Source organism: Clytia hemisphaerica, unplaced genomic scaffold, assembly GCF_902728285.1.
Source record: "Clytia hemisphaerica strain Z4C2 unplaced genomic scaffold, Clytia hemisphaerica genome assembly, whole genome shotgun sequence".
NCBI lineage: Eukaryota > Metazoa > Cnidaria > Hydrozoa > Leptothecata > Clytiidae > Clytia > Clytia hemisphaerica.
The window spans coordinates 90,397-112,590 of record NW_027104378.1 but is presented as its reverse complement, the minus strand read 5'-3'; the positions used below and the strand labels follow the sequence as shown (position 1 = coordinate 112,590).

The following is a 22,194-nucleotide window of genomic DNA, read 5'->3' as shown; positions in this document are numbered from 1 at the left end:
GTCTGAAGCCCAGGTTATAATCCGACCACACTGGCATCTAACGATGAGATGGGCAGCTAAGATAACCCAAAACTAAATATACTGGTTTTTGAGTGCCAAATAGCCCAACCCCCTAAGTAAATTTTGATTTGAAAACACTTGATTTTGCATGGAAAATATGATTATGTCAGTTAGGTTTGTCGTCAATAATGTCAGTAGTCAAACCAAGATCACTTTACAGTATACGTCTGAAGCCCCAGGTTATAATCCGACTACACTGGCATCTAACGATGAGATGGGCAGCTAAGATAACCCAAAACTAAATATACTTGTTTTTGAGTGCCAAATAGCCCAACCCCCCAAGTAAATTTTGATTTGAAAACACTTGATTTTTCATGGAAAATATGATTATGACAGTGTTAAGTTTGAGGTCAATAATTTCACCTCTTTCAACCCCCTAAATTTTGATTTGAAAACACTTGATTTTTCATGGAAAATATGATTATGCCAGTGTTTAGTTTATCATAAAAAATGTCAGTAGTCATATATTATCAAAACTAGAGTACGTGTTAAAGTTTGTCCAGGCTACATTTTTTTGTTGTTGGCTGGATCATTGTTAGTCTTTGGTAGGTCAAACAAAACTGGTTAGACATAACCAGTGTCAGATATGACACCTCTATTCAACAAGTTTTCACTACATTTGTATACAAACGCGAAATTGCAAGGAACTCTTGATGTGGTTTGTTTTATCACATCCAATCAGGTTTTGGTTCTTTCCCTGTCAAACAAACAAAAATTTGTTGCTTTTTGAGTGTTTTGATAAAATATCGCATTTTGATAAAATAGCGCTTTTTTAATTGACATTGGGAAGAACGTACATGTTTTTAATTTTACATCAAAAAATCTTGCAAGATTTTATGGTGCGACCATGGGATCCGAAAAGTGGCCAAAAGGCCGCGTTCGGCCAGTGCCCTTCCCCTTGTAAATTCTACCGAAGAAGGACACAGTCGACCAGCACGAAACAAAATTTTTGAAATATAACCAACTTATTAATCTTTTTTAATCTGACTAATCAGTGAATTTAATAATGGCCGACAACGAACAAGCTGTAGGAGGAAGACCTGGAAGCCCTATACCTGAAGAAGTTCAACCTCCAGCAAAGAGATTCATGCTTCCAGACATAAAACCGGAATCAACATCCTGGGAACTGTCTGAGGAATTGGCTGAATTTTTACAGAACAGGAACCAGACCTATCTCCAAGAAAAGGAACTGGAGGTATTCACTACCATTCAACCACCAAAGAACATTAAAACTGCCACAAAATTGGATCCTTTCATGAAGGCACTACTGGACAAGAAGGGTCTTCATAAAATTGTGTCACAAGACAACGAAAACCAGAAAATACACGAGAGACTATTTCAAGTGTTAGGACCACTGTCTTCAGCATGGCAAAAAATGCAGGACGTGGTTAACGGTGGTGATGAAGTTGAAGAGATTGATCCTGCGACAGTTCTGGGAAATTTGAATGATGCTGTTGTCATCTTGGGCCAAGTGATCAACAAGGTCACATATGAAAGGAGATTGTCAATACTGGCAGGTTTGAATGACGTGAAACAGGCCAAGAGCCTTATTAAAGACAACGTTGAGGACCTGAACTCAGAGTCAAAATTTTTATTCGGTGAATGCTTTCAAAAGCATGTGAAAGCAACAGCTAAGGCGCAAGATGCTGCAGAAAAACTCATGGGAAAGTCATCATCAACAGTCAGAAGACGTTTTCCACCAAATACTCGGCCCAATCAACAGGGCCCTTCCACGAACCACATGCCACGTGGAGGGGTGTCAAGAGGTCGTGGTTTTAACAGATGGAACAGAGGTAAGAAAGTTTCATCAACCAAACATAACACTCAAGGACTCACAGGTAGCCAATCAATGGGACCAGAGAGTCTCAATTTTGTCCACCCAAAGCTATCAAATCTTTTTCCAGAAAATTCAAAAATACAAAATATTCCGCAATCAGCGGCAGGCTAAGGCTCTTTCTAGTAAACTGGAAAATATTGACTTCAGATCAGACAATTCTAGAGATTGTGAGCGGGTGGAGACTCCCAATAGTGGGCAAACCCCGACAGTGGGGGGAACCAAAACAAATTCCTATGACTCAGGAGAAAAAAGAAATAGTGAGCAAGGAAATAGAGACTATGATACAGAAGGGTGCCCTGAAAGAGGTACAATCTGTGAAGGACCAATTTCTGTCAACAATTTTTGTAAGGCCCAAAAAGGAGCCAAACAAGTTTCGCCCTATTATCAATTTGAAAAAAGTGAACTCATACATGCCATACATCCACTTCAAAATGGAAGGGATGAAGAATGTGTCAGACCTGTTGAATCAGGGAGACTACATGATAAAAATAGATTTGAAGGATGCATATTGGCACATCCCAATCCATCCGGAGAGCCAAAAGTATTTACGTTTTCGATGGGAGAAAAAACTTTACGAAATGTGTGTTCTAGCCTTTGGGGTAGGCCCAGGCCCACGAATCTTTACAAAATTACTGAAAGTACCATTGACAGTCCTAAGGAGGCTGATGATAAAACTAGTGGCATACTTAGACGACCTACTGATCATTGGATCGACAAAAGAGGAAGCCATACAAGCAAGGGATTCAGTGTTATTCCTGCTGCAGAAATTAGGGTTTTCGATAAATTGGGAAAAATCAGAACTGAAGCCATCACAAGAGATGGAGTTTCTTGGAATGATAATAAACAGCAACACAATGACAGTGTGGTTGCCAGGAGAAAAGGTCCACAAAATATTGAACCTCTGTCAGGACACTCTGCAACAGAAAGTTATAAGTTTAAGGAGTTTAGCGAGCCTAATAGGGAAACTACAGGCAACTCTGCCAGCCATATCAATGGCACCTATGCAAGTGAGAGCATTGCAACAAGACCTGATAAAGGGACAACATCAGAAACTGGGATACGAGGAGGAAATAAAACTCTCGGAGGAATCCCTAAAGGAACTACAATGGTGGGTGAACAACATAACATTGAGCCAGGGAGCTCCAATGAAACTGGGGAATCCAGACTTAGTGATCCACACCGATGCCTCGTCGGAAGAAGGTTGGGGAGCTTCCCTAGAGGGGGGAGATCAACAGGGGGAGTGTGGACGAAAGAGGAGAAGGAGAACCACCACATAAACGAGTTAGAACTCATAGCAGCAGAGTTAGCTCTGAAAACTTTTTTGAAGGACAGGAAGCCCAGGTTAGTACATATATTCATGGACAACATGACAGCATTACACTACCTAATACACAAAGGGGGGACCAAATCGAAAAAAATAACAACTATAGCCAAAAGGATTTGGGAATTTCTCAACGAGAATGGGACCATGATTACTGCGTCCTGGATCCCATCAAAAGAAAACAAAATAGCGGATTGGAGGTCAAGACAAAAAGCAAACTCCAGCGAGTGGGAGCTATCAAACCAAATATTTTGGAAACTAACAAATTTATGGGGATTACCGGAAATAGATTGCTTTGCATCAAGATAATGAGAAAACTACCTCTTTACATGTCCCTAAATCCAGACCCAGAGTCGTTAGCAACAAATTCTCTTTACCAGAACTGGGGAAAATACCCTTACCTGTTTCCACCCTTTTGCCTAATGGGCAGGGTTTTAAAGATCATCAAGAAACAATCAACTCCAAAAGCGCTAGTAATAGCTCCGCTTTGGCCAGGACAACCTTGGTTTCCAGTGTTGCTATCAATGTTGATAGCAGAACCTGTCCTGTTACCTCAGAAAAGAAACATACTTCTGAATCACATGCAAAAACCACACCCGTTAGTCTTAAACCACACCCTACAACTTGCGGCGTTTCTAGTATCCGGGAACAGTTACAGAAGCAAGGCTTTTCAGAATCAGCTTCCTCAATCATGGTCCAGGCAAGACGCGAAAGCACAACTTGTGCTTAAAAAACGCCTTGGAGAAAGTGGGTTCTGTGGTGTGGTGGGAAACAGGTGGATCCCTTTGAAGCACCTGTAAACGTGGTAGTTGAGTTTCTCACAGAACTTTACCATGAAGGATATGAATACAGAACTATTAATGTGTATCGATCAGCCATATCTGCCTATCATCATCCTGTGAACGGGATCAGGGTAGGACAGACTAAAGAAGTTTGTCTATTGTTGTCTGGGATAGACAATCTAAGACCCCCGACCCCAAAGTATAATGTAATCTGGGAGGTTGAGGACGTCTTGAACTGTTTGAGAGACTTAGGAAAGGACCAAGAGTTGACTAATAAGGATTTGACTTTAAAAACAGTTATGCTGATGGCCTTAACTGCCATTAAGAGATGTTCAGACCTTCACATTTTTGACACAAGATACATGGCAGTTGGAGAAAATAAAATAGTTTTTAAACTTAGTCAGAAACCAAAAGGTTTTAGGAAAAAAGGGAAGAGTCCAAAACCGGTGTGCTTTATTGCGTCAGGGGTTAGACTATGCCCAGTCTCCACCATCAAAAGTTACATAGACAGAACTAAAGCGTGGAGAGAAGAGAATGGAGAAACAAGATTTTTTCTCAGTTTTGTCAATCCACATAAGGGTGTCACCTCTAGCACTATTGGGAGATGGTTAAAAACAGTCTTAGGTAACGTTGGGGTAGACATCTCAAAATTTACAGCACATTCTACTAGATCTGCAGCCTCCTCTAAACTCAAGGTATTGGGAGCCTCAGTGTCGGAAATAATGAATTGTGGGAATTGGAGCAGTGCTTCAACATGGCAAACTTTTTATCATAAACCTATTCTTAGCAATCTTGAACAGGCTCAGAAGGAGATGTTAAAATGAGCTTTGAACAAGGAAGGGCACTGGCCGAACGCGGCCTTTTGGCCACTTTTCGGATCCCATGGTCGCACCATAAAATCTTGCAAGATTTTTTGATGTAAAATTCGAGAATTTTATAAGCGCGACGCGAAGCGTCGCGCGAAATGAAATTTAGATTTTACATCAGAAAATCTAAGAGAATTTATGGTGCCTCGCCCTCCCTCCCTGTTGACATAAATTCTTATCATCTGATTCTATCATATTTTTCAGGATGGAACGGTCGCGGAAGAGGACGCGGTTTCAATTAATTTTATTAAAGAAATAAAACGATTAACCCTGTACGGGTCAAAAACATATTTATTGTCTCAGATTTCTTTTGTGAATCATTTTATAGCGATTTAGATTTAGTTAAAACTTGTTTCGATCACTCAGGACAATTTTCGGCATTATTCTTTATTATAAAACTCTAGATTAAAACCTAACGTAATCTTTATCCATTGTGCTGGTCGGTTAGTTAGGCCTTTTCGGAACCATGTTCGCACCATAAATTCTCTTAGATTTTCTGATGTAAAATCTAAATTTCATTTCGCGCGACGCTTCGCGTCGCGCTTATAAAATTCTCGAATTTACCTTTGATCACAAAATATCTTATTGCCTTGCCTTGCCTTGAGAATACGAAACTTCTTCTGCAATGGCGAGCAAGTTTTTACCAAGTTTGTTTGCAACTAAGTATACATCATTTCAAAGTCAAAATCATACTATTAGCCTTAGAACTTTGGCTAAAGTAAAGTATCGAAAGTAGACACATAAAAGTAGGTTTGAAACTTCAAAACTCCAGCTTTTAGCTCAACCATGAAATGTAGCAAACATGTACACTGGGTGTAGACTGAAAGAATATTACAATGTAAAGCATCAGAAACATCAAATTACTTCTTATTAAAATATAGAAACTGTCACCTTTGTAGTCTTTTGCTGCTACTTGTCACTTGCTGTCCTTTTTGTCATTTTTGTGCTTCTTCCAAAATTTCCAACCTCAACTCTCATCACGTGGAGCTCCATTTCACATGTCATCTCTTAATTTCCCGTCTGTACCGCGTTTAAACCGCGTTTAAAGCGCGTTTTTGTGCGTTTATCCCGCAGATCTACGCGTTTTTCCCGCAGATCCACGTGTTTTTCCCGCAGATCAGTTGGAAATCTTGCTCTCTCCTATGCCCAGTCAGACTCGATGATTTCTAATTACGTGTGAATCCTGTGTCGGACTTAGCTAATCTTCTGTAAGAAAATTATGATAGGAGCCGACTATCCGACTATTCCACAAAGGCAGTCCTATTTCCTGTTAGTCCAATCCAATGTCCTTATTATTTTTTTGAGGAATACAAAAAGATATTTTCTAGGGCAGGGTGAACAGGGCGGGCAGAGGAAATTTTATCAGATTTTCGGTTTAAAGCAGATCAAAATTTCTAGGAGAAGGAATTTGAAATAGACCTTCAGACATCAATGCACAGCAGCTCGACATTTCTAGGTAGAGAATTTTCATGTTTTGAATTTAGTCAGATTTTCGGTGAAAAGCAGATCAAAATTTCTAGGAGAAGGAATTTGAAATAGACCTTCAGACATCAATGTACAGCAGCTCGACAATTCTAGGTAGAGAATTTTCATGTTTGTTAGACCAGCAGATCAAGATTTCTAGGCTGATCATGCGTATACAGCAGATATTTCGTCAAGGCCGCTCGCCGGATGCTTTCGTACCTCCACTGCCTGTGGTTTTGTAGAGGTCTGCGATTCTGCGATTCAGACTAGATAAGACGGGGATAAGACACTATGATGCCAAGCCCCCACCAAAAAGAATAATTCGGCACGGCTGCTCAATATGTGTCGGGTTTGAAGAATCAAAAGGAACGGTTGCCAGTCAACAATAATGATGAATACAAAACAGGATCATTTTCAGCCATAAACATAACACCACAAAAACTACTCAGATCGTTTTCAAATTTTCACTGTAATGTAGTAATTTTAGTATTCTCTTTTAAATTCCAATGGATGTGTGTTTGAAAGTTTCATTGTCAAGTTACCAACAGAATTTTATGGTTAGCCATATGCAAGATTTTTTAAGCACTCGATCAGCTGACGATTCATGGCCAAAATTTCTCCAAAGTCTTTCCACATTGTTAGAGAGCCAGTATGCATCAAACTTCTCACAAATCATGTCCAAAACATCATGAATAATGATGAAAATGATCAATTTATCACTGAGATTTGCCAGTATTTGCTACACAGTCAACTAGTCGACTTTCGGCAGCCATCTTTTTCTTAACACAGTATTATTTGAATCAGGTAATCCGTTTTTATTAAATCGGAATAGATTATCGGATTAGATAAACAAACAAAAATTGTCTTAAGCGTCGTCGTCGTCGGACGAGAGAGAATTTAAGGCTCCTAGGCCGGAGCAAAAAAAGTCTCTGACACAGGACTTGGGAGAGAAAAGAATAAGGGGACAAAAGTGTCCCCCCGCCGAAGAGTGCAAAAAGTGGTAATAGTGCAATTAACGATTAATTGCACTCCTCTAAACCAATCAGATTCGAGTAATTTTGCACGGCTGACGATTAATATAATAACTGCATGACCCCCCCCCCCCTGGCCATATGAAAGATAATTGAACAAGAAAAAAAATGTTTCCAATTCATGAGTTTTCAGCTTAACAGTACCTCCCAAAAGTGTCTTTTTTTGGCCATCCGCCAAATTAAATTCCCGCCAAAATAAACTTTTTGGGCCATCCGCCAAATTAAATTCCCGCCAAATTTAAGTTTCTCGGCCATCCGCCAAATTAAATTCCCTCTGAAAAAACTTTTTCGGCCATCCGCCAAATTAAATTCCCGCCAAAATTTCTTCCTTTAAGGTAATTACGAATTTAATTGCAAAAATGACGTCATGAACATTAAAAAGATGTTAATAATATGTTGCATCACCCTCTTTTACAAAAAGTGCTTAGTTTTAATGGGTAATTAACTTTTTGTTTCAAAATTTCTTTACACTGTCCGCAAAGAATTGAACTATTTTAAGTGTCAAAAGTTATGACTGTTTTTTTGAGCAAAAAATTGAAAAACCACTATTTTGAAGATTTCGAGACAAAGAAGCATTTACAAAAATTTTCCGCAAAAATTTTTATTGTTCGGTAAAAGATACACCATGTACTGCGAAAAATTTTTCAAAATGTTTTTTCTTCGCCGAAACTAAGTTCTTCAAAGTTGAAATACTCTTCCTCGCAAAAGTCTTCATTTTCTTCTTCATCAAATTTTTTCAGATGCAATTTTTGAATTTTCAGATTCAGGAATAGTTTGTCTAACAGAAAATGTAAAACATGCCATAGTTTTGTTGGTTACATCAGTCAGAAAACACATTTTAAACACGGCAATTATGAAAAATTCACTATGGTCAGAGCCCTTAAGTGGATAAATTTTCGCGTGTACTAACTTTCGCGAGACGAGAATTTAAAGATTTCGCTTGGATTAAATTTCGCGAATCAAGGTTCTTTAAAATTTTCGCGTGGACTAAATTTCGCGAAAATGGCCAAAATTTGTGAAAACCGCGAAAATCTATCAACTTAGGTAAGGTACATAGGGTGGAGGATATAGTGTCCAGGGGTAGTGTTGGTTGTCAATGCGCATTATCAGCTCTTCTTTGATGGTATTAAATTTTAAAATTTAATTTTAATCTTAATCTTATTATATATAATTTAAAACAATTTCGCGGATAAGACTTTTCAATCGGTACTTGTTTTCGTGGATAACAAATCCGCGAAATTTTATCCCCGCGAACATTAAAGTAGGTTTTTAATCAGGAAAAATTTGCAATAAACTGGTGAAAAGAAAATGGTTTCAAGAATCACTTTCTTGGCTGAGAGGTCCAGGAACATATATGCTCTGAATCACCAGAATGAAAACTACAGATAAAGTTAAATAAAAGTTTCTAATCAGGCGAAAATAAAAAAATGTAGTGTTTCCGGAAACCGGCCGGGTGAAAAAAAAAATTTCTGATCCGGCCGCAGACTTCGTTAGTAGTTGATTGATTAGTATTCAGGGCTTATTTCATACTGTTTGTACATAAAAGTTATCTTTAAAGTTCTATTTCGATGATCTTAAGTTATCAAAAATAGCAGAAATAAATTTCTTTCTTTCATCCGCATTCCGGAAACACCACATTTTTTTAATTTTCGCCTCATTACCTAACCTTGTTTTTTTTCTTCAGTACGGTGATCGCTGGTAACCTCCTCCTCGTTGACGAAGTCATGAAAGCTGGAATGTCATCACTTAAAGGATAACATGATCACATTCTTCCCAATGGTGTAGCTGGCTGGCTTCCAAAGCTGACAGACTGCTGTTCTCTAGGGTTTTCATGATTTCCGTTCAAATTTAGTCCAATGTTTTTTTTCTATTATTTTATTTTATGTAGATTCTCATTAAAACCTATTGCAAAGAAATTTACGACAAACGAATTGAAATGAATTCTTTTGCTATTCACTTACTAGTACATTTCCTAAGATCTCAAATAACAATGTGATTGGATCAAAAAATCTCCCAAGCTCCCAACGGTATTTAATTTCGCAAAATTTATTCCTCGTGAAATTATATCCCATCAATAAGGGTACGTACGCAAAGGGAAGGGGTTTTCTCAAAAGCATTGGGTTTCATATATGTCCGAATTGAACGATTTGAATTCGAAATTTTCTTCAACCGAGGGGGAGGGTAGAGCCATTCGCGTACGCTTGCGTGCAGGAGGGGGTACTCGCTTTTCGACATTTTAGTGCGTGCGTACTATGTGGACGACCCCAAGCAGAAAAAGATTATTTAGACGCGTTTAATAACTTGTTTTGCTCTAGCGAAATAATGTATTTACAGTTGAAAAGATTTGTTACATTTTTAAAAGCGTATAAAACAATATAGTATGATAAACTAATTTTTCAAAAATGTTCTCGAACCGTGGGCTATTTGAAAGTTTTGATTTCTTTCGGCCAATGTTCAGCACTTTTATAAATATTCATTCGTGCTACATACAGACAGAATAGTCAGTTTTTTTCTGCATCAACTCGAACAGTATTGAAAAAGTCTTCAAATTTTTCTCGAGCTGGGACTCCTAAAGTCTCAGGTAGCAATAGAGATAATACAATCCCAATAAAGCACAACGCTACAATGACAATGAACGGGGCAACGTAAGCCCACGTACGTACGTATTCAACGACAAACGGCGCCGTGGCTGAACCAATCGACAAGCCCATGGTCGTCATAACAAAACCTTGTGTTCGAATCGCTGTTGGGAAAATCTCCAGAGTCCATAACATCATAACATCGGCAGAAAACGAAAAGAAGATTTTAACTGCTATCGCTGCGGCCGTACGTACTAGAACAACTTTGGCGTAATTTTGTGGCGTAAAGACGATCGGTGCCACGCAAAGTCCAATTATGATTAAACTGAAACTGGCGATAAATGATTTCTTACGACCGTATTTGTCAGGAAAGTAACTCGCAAGGAACATAGCTGGAATATCTGCAGTCGCAGCCAACGCAATGACTAGATATGTAGAACCACCAATGTTGTTAAACTCAAGATACATAGTGTAATAAATGACTCCAGAGACGTATTGGATCAGTAGTATGGTAAAGAAAATAACAAGAGTTTGTTTATGTTTGAAACAATCAAGTATGGTGTACGTTTTACTCGACTTTGTTTTATGTTCATCACTATCGTCGTTATTTGCTTGAAAACGAACTTGAATCGGCCGTTTATTGAACTTCCCGAGTTTTTGAAACACTTCTGCAGCTTCTCGGTACTGTTGCTTTAGAATTAGCCAGCGCGGTGAACGGTAAAAACCGAGAGCCAGGATAGAAAGTACACACGGTAAGGTCGTATACAAGAGAGTCGCACGCCAGCTACGAACCAAGTAGGCAATAAATGCTAAATAGTATATAGCAACGGCGTACGAGACTTGTACCAAGTTGGATGTTATGGCACGGTGTCTGGGTAATACAAACTCAAAGACCTGGACATACATAGTGTTTTTACATCCATTATTCAAAGCACCTAATATCATACGAGCTAAAATGAACTGCCAAGCGTGACTAACGTAATAGGTTGCGATATTAGTTCCGAATGACATCACAGTCATTAAAATAAACACATATTTACGACCGTAAATATCCGCCAAGTAACCGATCAACAGGCTCGCCACCGATGAGCCGATGAAGAAGGATGAATGAGCCAGTGACAGGAGATTCGCTTTCGAACATACCAAATCAAATTCAGTGACAATAGAATACGTTTCAGGATCCGAAACATAGTATTCCCATTCTTTAGATGTCAAGGAACACCTTTTATGCCAATCTACGCTATCCTGTGTGATGATTTTATTCGGGTTCCGTCGACAAAATTCAGATCCTGAAATCATTGTTGAGAATTTAGTTGAGTTGGTGCATTTCCAAGGTGGGTTGTCTGCCAGAAAGTATAAATCAAGAGCTTGATGAGCGCTTGTGACCATAATAAGAAACGCAAGGACTTGCATCAAAATTTGATATCGACCCATACCTCCAGTTTTCTCAAGAATATCATCAATATTGTCTTTCCTGCAGACATATTCACTTGGCACCAGTAATTGTTTTTCACTATCCTTCATGATGATGTAATTCTTTCAAGACGATTTTGATGATTGATTGTTCTTCCTGTGAAAAAGAAATAGAAGAATTTTAGAAAAACAAAAACCTGACTACCTTATTGGTATATATTTTCGCGTGTTACAAATTTTCGCGGGTACTTAATTTCGCGAGTTTTTTGGTCAATTTTCACGAAATTTAATACTGTTTGAATTTTTCAAATTTACAAAATCGCGAAATGAAATACGCGCGAAAAATTTTTATTTTGTTAGTATTTTTACATAAAAAACGTTGTGTTTCAAGCGAAACAGTCTTTTTCTTGCTTTATATTCCCACTTTCTGAAAATACCTAGTTTAGTGAATCGCAAAATTTAATACACGCGAAAATTTTCCAGAAGTCGGCAATCGCGAAATTTAATACACGCGAAACACGTTTTTCGAAAAAATTTCGCGATTCGCGAAAATTTGTAACACACGAAAATATATACCAATAAGGTACATGATGTTTTCCAACTTTCATGATATCCAAGTGAGGTGTCCTTGAAACAATATATGTGTAAATCGAAAACTCAAAGACTCGCGCGGACAAGAATTTTATACACGATACAAATTCCCGTATTTGACACATTATCTTATTTCAACACTGTATCAATTCATGATAGAAATAAAACAAGTGATACTTTTATGGACCTACCTGGTTATGCATTTAACACATATATAATTGATATCTACGTGAGCATGAACGTTAAACAATCATTCAGAACACAAATAGTGACGATTTATCAAAATTAGTCGTTTGTTTCTTATAAAAAAAACGTTTAGAAACCAAAATTTAATGCTCTTGAAATATTCTTTTATATTCAAGACTTCGTGAGCATAAAAAGACATCTATCTCATCAAAAAATTGAGTAATTTGGCTAAGAACATTGATGTATGCTTATTAATAGTGATTCTTATAGATAAAGATGCGTTTTTTGAGCTGAAAAGTTTTTTTACAAAAATCTATACATAATCTATATCCAATATTTCACAATGTCCAAAAAACGAAAATCGGGCTCAGTCACATTCGAGGGTTTATAGTTATGCATCTTTGTGCAAAAAGTCTTAAAGAATGAAATAGCCAATCTCGAGAAAAGCTAATACCTAAGTAATTGATAATGTGCTTATAAAAAAATATTGAACTTGGCCAGTTTTTCTGTAAAAACACGCCAAGCAACCAAAATTTCATGTCTAAACACACATATGCTTCAAAAATAAGCCCTCGTGAGCAAAAAAAAACATCTATCTCATAAAAAAATCTAAGAATTTGACTAAGAACATTAATGTATGCTTATTAATAGTGATTCTTATAGATAAACATGCGTTTTTTGAGCCAACAAATTTTTTTTGCAAAAATCTCCCTAAGCCATCTTTTACCTATGATGGTACCCTACTTCCATGCAAAAAATCAGAAAAAATCAATGATCCAATTTTTCACAAAGTCCAAAAAGCCCGCTTTTTAGCCGTTATTTGGCCCAAATTTGCCCAAAAACATTTTTTTTTTTGAAAATTGGGCTCCGTCACATTCGAGGGTTTATAGTTATGCATCTTTGTGCAAAAAGTCTTAAAGAATAAAAGAGCCAATCTCGAGAAAAGCTAATACCTAAGTAATTGATAATGTGCTTATAAAAAAATATTGAACTTGGCCAGTTTTTCTGTAAAAACACGCCAAGCAACCAAAATTTCATGTCTAAACACACATATTCTTCAAAAGTAAGCCCTCATGAGCAAAAAAAATATCTATCTCATAAAGAAATTGAGTAATTTGACTAAGAACATTGATGTATGCTTATTAATAGTGATTCTTATAGATAAACTTGCGTTTTTTAAACCAAATAAATTTTTTTGCAAAAATCTGCTTGAGCCATCTTTTACCTATGACGGTACCCTACCTTCATGCAAAAAATCAGAAAAAATTAATGATCCAATTTTTCACTAAGTCCAAAAAACCCGTTTTTTAGCCGTTTTTTGGCCCAAATTGGCCCAAAAAAATTTGTTTTCGAAAATCGGGCTCCGTCACATTTTGGCCACCACCGTTTTGCACCTTTGTACCAAAAATCAAATGATTCCTATGATTCAATCTCGAGAAAAGCTGGTAACGAACGGACGGACGGACAGAGGTGAATTTATAGGACCTCCACCCCACCGGGGTAGGTCCAACAAGAGATTTTTTTTCACATCGGAACCAACAGTTAAACTCGGAACTTGCACTCTTAGGGCACTCTCATTTACGGAAAATGAGGTTAACATGACATGATAAATTTTAAAGTCAAACTGAAATGAAACACTGCAAATACCAAATTCTACCCAATTACTCTTAGGTGCCAAATAAACAGGGGGAGTTCGAATAAACAGGGGGGGGTGGAAGATTTTCGAGATCTTAATAAACGGGGGAGACCTAATTGCCGGAGGGCAAAACCAGATGACTAAATTGTTTCGAATCAATATTATGACTTTGCTGTCCCAAATAGAATCATGCAGTTTCTCAGCAATTAATCAAAAACAATTTCCAGATTTTCTGAGTATTTCACAATTTGCCATTTTCAGATGACCGAGGAAAATATCAAATTTCTATCAAAATTCTACAAAGAGATCAATAAATCGTGAATTTATATTAATGCAGTTGAAATAGATCACTAAAACAAACTACTTTGATGAAGTCGTGACCCTCGAAACACTTATATACCGTTTGGTAAAAGCAAAAAGGCGGTAAAGTCAGTTTCTCAGCTTCCTAAGTCTCTCTAAGGGTTACAAAAGTAAAGGAAAGTCAAAATAATCTTTCTAAGGGTCGGGATATTTCCCTTATTGGGTCTATCGGGAGAACTAAAATCATTAAAAATGAGGAAAATCCCTCAAAAGTTAGTAAATTTTCAGTTATAATTACAATAGTTACAATAGTTTTCTCGCCGATTTGTTCTTTCTAAGGGTTATTATTTCGCCAAATAACCTTCACTTCTTTTAGAGTATGTACCTCCATTTTAACATGAAAATTAATAATATTGGGAGCTTATTTCAGAATCAGTTTAGAAAAGTTAGAAAATAACTTAGAACAGCTCCAAAGCCATAGAATAACATCAGAAAGTAGAATGGAAAATAGGAAGTGAAGTGGTAATTTAGCGCAAAAATAATGACTTTGTCCTCATTCAAAAATAGAGTTTTGGAATCACGTCATTACGTAATAAACATACCCACAATGCAACCAGATTAGCCTGGATATCCAAGCTGTAAACTATTTTTCATTTTACGATGTTTCTGCTATTAGACATAAAATTTTGTATTTCAAATTAATAAAGTTCGCATGCAGCACCTTCCAATTTCGGCGTGAAAATTGATTTAAGAAGAACAGGTGGTCAACCAAAAGTATCAAAATACGAAAACGGTTTAAAGCATAGATATCCAGTCATATCGAGTGCTCACCCAAAAGAATAAAACATAGATGTCATTATGAGTTTGGCTCGATCTCGTTTTTTTTCTTTTCCCTTCGCAAATATTCCTTTTATTTTTAGATGTCACAAAACATGAAAAGTAAAAAACGAAGTGAAAAACTGTTTTTACAACAAGTCAAAAAATAAATGGTATCTCACAGCATTACCATGACACCCTATTAGTAAAAGAAAATACCAGAGGGAAAATCTCCAGATAAAGAGATTTAAAGCTTAAGTCAATGCATTTTTATTTTAAGAAATCACAGCTCTTTGTTATGAGTTTAAATTTTGAAGTAAAAATAATAGTGCTGGGCTGTGCGCATTGTCGAAAAATCATTCTCTTCTGAGAAGCATATACAGTTGACGCTCTTTAATTCGACGTTCTACTATTCAATATTCGATATGAAATTTAAAGTCCCCGTCAACAAGAAACTCTCATAAACGACGCTCCCTTATTCGATAAGCTCCCTTATTTGATAAGCTCCCTTATTTGATAAGCTCCCTTATTTGATGAAAATCCAATTATTCTTGAAGATCGAATTAAAGAGCGTCAACTATACTCGCTGGTACAATTTACTTTAATCGTAGAAATTTTAGCGAGACTAATTTTAGCGTATATTAGCGAGTCAGGAAAATCTTGATTTTTTTGGATTTATTTTAGCGAATCACGATTTCAAAAAGTTTCGCGTGGATAAATTTTAGCGAATACTCGTATTACACTATTGACTGAATTCGTTTTCTAGCATTTCTTTGCACTGAAACCCTTCCTATTGATAAAAGTGTATCAAGGCAATATAAACAGAAATTTTGCGCGGATAAATTTTAGCGATCTGTCGATTCGGCGTGTTTTGGCGAGATTTATTTTAGTAAAAATAGGGAAAACTCGCTAAAACGCTAAAATTAGTCTCACTAAAATTTCTACGATTAAAGTATCATTCTTGCTGGATATATTTCAGAACTAACTTGAGTAGCCAGTCACTTTTTAGCTTTCCAACTCAAAAATGACAAAGAAAAATACCATGTTTTTTTTTATAAGCACATGTCTGCCCCTACATCAGGCTCGCATTATTTCTCTTCATTAGTTCTTAAAACAATAGAGTCATTGTTTAGGTACCAAAATCTGAGCCTGCAATGCTTATAAACGTTATTCTTTTAGAAAAAAAACGTGGAACAGAAATGACGTAGCACAAAATATATCGGCTACAGCTCGAAAGATTCAAGAAAACCCGTTTTTCCAGCGAAAGAACGAACGAACGAACGAACGAACGAACGAACGAACGAACGAACGAACGAACGAACGAACGAACGAACGAACGAACGAACGAAACGAACGAACGAACGAACGAACGAACGAACGAAACGAACGAACGAACGAACGAACGAACGAACGAACGAACGAACGAACGAACGAACGAACGAACGAACGAACGAACGAACGAACGAACGAACGAACGAAACGAACGAACGAACGAACGAACGAACGAACGAACGACGAACGAACGAACGAACGAACGAACGAACGAACGAACGTGAACGACTATAAAGTACAGTTATCTACCACCAAATCTATGATAAAACTATGAAGTCGATGAAACTTGATGTAAGCTCAAAAACTAACAAAAGGATAAAATTCTGATAATTTAAAATTTGATATACCAAACACTTAATAAAAAAACATTTTCCATCACATGAATACATGATAACATCTCTTAAATTTATTTTTGAAGCATAATAAGTATATTCATTTCATCTATTCAAACGGTAATAAGAAACCCATTTAACACAAATAATCGAGCCCGATCACATGCTTGACATGTGGTTTTCTCTCACTTTGTTCTAAACTGGGATATCTCCGTTCCGTGTTTTGATTTTTACTTTTCGTCTAATACTTCCTGAGAGGGAGATATGATTTATAAGAACATAATCATTCGATGGCCAAAATATTAAGAACAAGTTAAGAACATCTTAAGGCTTTGCTGGCTTTAAAACCCCAAATTTGTTAGGATAATAGGCAAAAAAATACTCGAAAATGGCGAAAATAAGAACATGTTTAGAACATTTTTAGGCTTAAAACTCAAGAAGTTAAGAACATCCCAAGTCTTCAAAGTCTTGCATGTTCTTATAAAAAACATGTATTTGTCTGACCTTTTGATTGAATAACCAGGCCCATCCGTTTGAAAACAACTCGCCCGAATCTGTAAATCTCCAATTTTAAGGCTTTGTAGACCCTAGAAGACACAATTTGTTTGGAAAATGGACAAAGATGCTCAAAAATTGATGAAAATAAGAACATGTCAAGAACATTTTAGGCTTAAAACTCAAGAAGTTAAGAACATCCCAAGTCTTCAAAGTTTTGCATGTTCTTATAAAAAAACATGTATTTACCTGACCTTTTGATTGAATAACCAGGCCCATCCGTTTGAAAACAACTCGCCCAAATCTGTAAATCTCCAATGTGAGTTTCAGTCTGATGCGTCATATAGAAACCTAGGTATCTATTGTATTGAAGACAGCTTATCACTTGGTATAAGCTTCTTAGTACAGGATTAAAAATTAAGTTAGAAATTACCAAAATTCATATAAATTAATCCACCTTGAAAATACACCAATGATATAGGCAACTTTTCAAATTATATTTTTGACATCAACATCAAAATCCTGGAGTATTGGTCAGAAATATAATTTGAACGTCACTTTTCATCATCAAGCGTCGAGCATGGTCATTGCCGTTCATACAAAGAGATTTCTGACTGGCTGTGTGGAAAATAATTCAGTACAACTTAAAAAACTTTTTAGAAAAATGTGTAGTATCTAAACCATAAATAACATCTATAATATCAAAAATTGACAATTAGAACCATAATGAAAATGGACATTATCAACCAATTACAAATTAAACGTATGTAATGAAAACACAAACGAATAGCCATAGCATAACAAAATGGCCGGAAGTATGAAACTGTTAATTTGTGAACGCATTGTATGAAAAACAACCGATTTTGCATGCCTCAAAATATTTTAACACGTTTAGATGTGTCGAGTACAAAAAACAACCGTGTTTCTTCCTTTATGAAAGAGAACCAGTCGAGAAAGACTTTTGAACATTGCACAAAAAACAATATTAGTGCACATGCGCACTCTTTTATAAGAGCAAACTATATAAGAACATAAAGTTTCGATGGCCAAAATGTCAAGCACATATCAAGAACATTTTTATAAGGCTCCATGGACACTAATTTCTTAGGAAATCGCACAAAAACACTCAAAAATGGCAAAAATAGTTAAACGCAAAAATAATTAAGAACACCCGAAGGGTAAAAAATTTCGATGTTCTTATAAAAAAAATATGTATTGAAGTATTTAAAAAAAAATAAAAGAAAAAAAGCCTAGAAAAAGTGAATAATTTTCATAATTGAGGGATAATTAGTATTTCAACAATCAAAGGGGACCGAAAATGTGAGACACGTGTTAAAAGCCAGATGAAATGGACCCTTTTCTCATTTTCAAAGCAATTTTCAAATTTATTTTCGATTTCTTGATATGCCCTATGCGTAAGTCAAGATGGCGTCATATTTTTTAACAGAAGCACTCGAAAGGGCCGGATTTTGACCTCCGTGTTTCTATTTCCCGGATTTTTTCGGGTGTTTCCGTTAGAAAAATGACTTACGCATATCAAAAATAATTCCAAAGATAACCAGGACATAAAAAATAACAATAATAATCAATATGATTAAACGAGGAAAGACAAGGCTTTAAAAGTTCAAAGGCATACAGAATACAGGTATTCAAATGAGACGGACGGCGTTCTTGTAGCCTTTGTCAAAAGAACACCAACTGTATTCAGTTGCACGCTTTGTTTGAATAAGAACAAACTATATTAGAACATAAGACTTCGCTGACCAAAATGTTTAGAATAAGTTAATAACATTATAAAGGCTTTATGGACTCAACAACACCCTATTTCTTAGGAAAATGGCAAAAATCAGAAGCATCCGGCGACGACCTTTTTTTGAATATCTGCTGTTCGACCATAGTTAACTTAGTTTTTTGGATCTGTTGTTCAAATTTTTTGAAATCCCTACTCCTAGAAATATCTATGTGCTGTTCTCTTAAAATGTCAAGATAACATTAGAAACCCTTCTCCTAGAAATTTGGATCTGTTGTTCAGCTAAAATCTACTTCTTCTCTCTTCCTAGAAAATGTTTTCGATCTGCAGTTCTCCCTTCTCCCCCGCGCTTCTCATCTGCTGTTCCACATTTTTATCCGCCCTTCTCATCTGCTGTTCTACATTTTTATCTGCCCTTCTCATCTACTGTTCCACTTTTATCCGCCCTTCTCATCTGCTGTTCCACTTTTATCCGCCCTTCTTATCTGCTGTTCCACTTTATCCCCGCCCGTCTCATCCGCTGTTCTACCATATCCTTCTACTTTTATCCATATCTATCCCGCCCACCGTTCAGCCAGTGAGGAGAATAGAACGAATACATCTAAGCTAGTTGACCCGCGCACAATGAAAAAATATTTCCGGGGGTAAAGTTGAATCTTTCATGAAAGATTTTAGTAGAAAATAAGCATTATTTTGTCCTTCGATCACTTATTTCTGGTTGATAATGATAGCAATATTAGTTGTTGGTAGCCTTTTAATGCCTATTATTTGTTGTTTAAGTTATAAAAAAAATTTTGACCGCTTTTGTTTTATCTGAAACCCCCTGTATTCACTACAAACAAGATGAAAATATTTGCGCGCCTAAAACCACGAGGAGTAAAAATCAATATGGTTGATGGGAGCTCCCTGGTCGATGGTCACTTCAAAATTTAAATATTTATTTATTGGGAAAGTATTTTGTCTTCAATCAATTTGATGGTACAGTATGGTACTTTTTCATTGCTTTTTTGTATGCTTCGAGGGCTTATTATAAATAGAAGCCAGCTTCTTGTTAGACTAGTAAACCACGTCGTTGTATTTCGCTGCAGATTGAACTTGCAATGGGATCTATTTCTATATATGTTCACTGAATACAACGACTAGTTCCAAATGGCGCTATTTACTAAATAAACGGTGGAGTGCTTTTTCTACCGCGGCGGAGTGCTCACTCAAAACAGCGCACTCACTCTCACGGATTAAAATAAAAAAGTAAACAAAACTCGGTACTTTTTATACTTTATTATTATGCTTTTTTTAATGAGACTCTTGAAAAACTTAAACTTGTTTTTTATTTTGTTAAATGAGAGGTGTTTTATCATCTTGTGCAACATTTGGATATACAATTCAATTCACTCAAATCAAAACAAACTCACATCCTGATTATTTTTTGATTTTAATGTATTATAAAAGAAGGTGAGTACAATGTACAATGGAATATCAGTCAATTTAGAAGCTTTTTTATTTTGAAAAAAATGAAAGTACTTGAAACAAGATACCAACCTCTTTCAAAAGAAAAAGATGAACATTTTTTTAGAAAAACGACATCAAAAATATAAAAGATCAGGGGCCACTGCAGGCATAAGAAAACTTTTTTTTTATAGAAGCCAAAAAGAAAAATATTTTCAAAAAAGCAACAGCTTTTACAAAACATAAAATTATATGTATTTGTTCATATTGACCTCCAATTTTGCTATAAAAATTATATATAGTATACCTACATAAAATTACTTCCAAATCCAAGTAGATTGTTTTTAAATTGGCAAAAATCCAATCAAAATTTCATAAATTTTATAATTATAAGCAGTATAAAGTTTGAAAGACTTCACAGTAGTATAATTTCAGTCTGAACGTGTTCAGCAACACCAGGGGACAACAAAAAATTACAAGGTAGAAGTATGCTCCGGGGGAGGGGGGGGCACCAACCTTGACGACCGACGGGGATGTGCCGCGCTGGAGTTTGAAAAGTGGACCCTGTGAGATATGAATGTTTGGTAAATTTGGGACCATTTCAGAACGATAAATGATTCAATCGAAAAAAATCTGTAAAGTGGCAAAAATGACTTAAAAAATAGACGAAAAATTCAAATATTTTCTAATATTTCTTATATTCTCACTGTAAAAATTGTCTAAAATGACCAAAAATCGACCCAGTCAGGGTTACTATCTTGAAAATTAGTACAAATTTGGCACCCTATCATATATCTCTAGAGTCTGTGAAAAAGGGACCCTAATCAGCGGCATGTCCCCATACTTAATTTTGCCTAAGTGCCCCCTGGAAGTCTGCCAGTAGTGAAAACCCAAAACATCCTCGTACATCTAACAATTTCAAGGTACTGTAGTGAAATCCAGCTAAACAACGGCCGGGCATCCGAAAACCCAGAAAACCAGTCATCTCAATGTAAAATGTTGTTATCTTCATTCACAAATAGAACCAAGATGTGTCTCCCTGGTCAGCTTGTCAGAATATTGTTTTCGTATAAAAAGCATTCAATTTTTAAATTCCAATTACCACTTTCACTTTTCATTATTTCTACATACACCATGTATTGCACCACCAAAAATGTTATATAAATACCGTACTTTCCATCTTAATTTTTGAGGATTTCTGTAGCCATTTCAGAGTCACATTCTCTGGGATAAGGTTATCAAGTTTAACTTGTACTATAGAAAAAGCAGTGATCTGTTACCCAATGAATGTGAGCATAAACATATTGAACATTCCCTGCAAAAAGTATCCTGCATGCAGTCATGGAATCTGTGTTCAGCTGTGTCATATTGTCATAAATACTGCACTTGTACTATAGATTTACCAAGATACCAAGCCAACAAAATTTCAAACTTAAAACATGTCATGAATGTTTATAACCATACATAATCAAAAAATCTTTCAATCACAACAATCACATGAAAAAGTGAAAGTATAATCCATATAAAAGTTTGTTTGTTTTTTGAATATATCAACGTCCCAACCAAGCCAAAAACAATGTATGAATAAAGTATCTCAGATAGAGAATGCCAAGACAGTTTAAATCTGTGTTTATAAACATTTAAAAGCATTAAAAATCTTCTCTTCTCAGTTTAGCAAAGAAGTTGGAGAAGTCCTCGCCACGTTTTTCTGTTTGTGTTTATATTTTTTTTGTCATCCATAACTCCGAGAAACTCAAATATTGCGATGAGAATAGAAGGAAAAATAAGCCGTGTCCATTCATTTTATCTTCCCTCTTTTTCGAGGGAACGTTGCCTGAGATTAGATTGAAGCAAAATCCCGTATTGCACCGTTTGGAACTAGTCTGTCTTTCCAATCCACTCTCCCGCGGCAATTTCTATTTTTTATAAGAACTCTTTATTATAAGCACTATTCCCG

At 36.2% G+C, this 22,194-nt stretch overlaps 2 protein-coding genes across 3 annotated transcripts; one reads left to right on the top strand and one right to left on the bottom strand.

Annotated features, from left to right (window-relative positions):
• The first annotated feature begins 1,066 nt into the window (after positions 1-1,066).
• On the top strand, positions 1,067-5,108 carry LOC136819019 (uncharacterized). Its single transcript, XM_067075177.1, has 2 exons — positions 1,067-1,853; positions 5,071-5,108. The coding sequence occupies exons 1-2, from the start codon at positions 1,067-1,069 to the stop codon at positions 5,106-5,108; spliced, it is 825 nt and encodes a 274-aa protein (XP_066931278.1).
• A 4,554-nt stretch (positions 5,109-9,662) lies between these two features.
• Positions 9,663-17,651, bottom strand: LOC136819067 (solute carrier family 22 member 16-like). 2 transcript variants are annotated; one of them, XM_067075232.1, is made up of 3 exons: positions 17,291-17,651; positions 17,051-17,133; positions 9,663-11,510 (listed from the first exon to the last, which is right to left on the bottom strand). In XM_067075232.1, exon 3 carries the CDS (start codon positions 11,462-11,464, stop codon positions 9,863-9,865), a length of 1,602 nt encoding a protein of 533 aa, XP_066931333.1. In that variant the 5' UTR covers positions 11,465-11,510; positions 17,051-17,133; positions 17,291-17,651; the 3' UTR covers positions 9,663-9,862. The 2 variants fall into 2 exon arrangements, with proteins under 2 accessions (XP_066931333.1, XP_066931334.1); XM_067075233.1 differs by having other exon boundaries at positions 17,296-17,651.
• Positions 17,652-22,194: the final 4,543 nt, after the last annotated feature.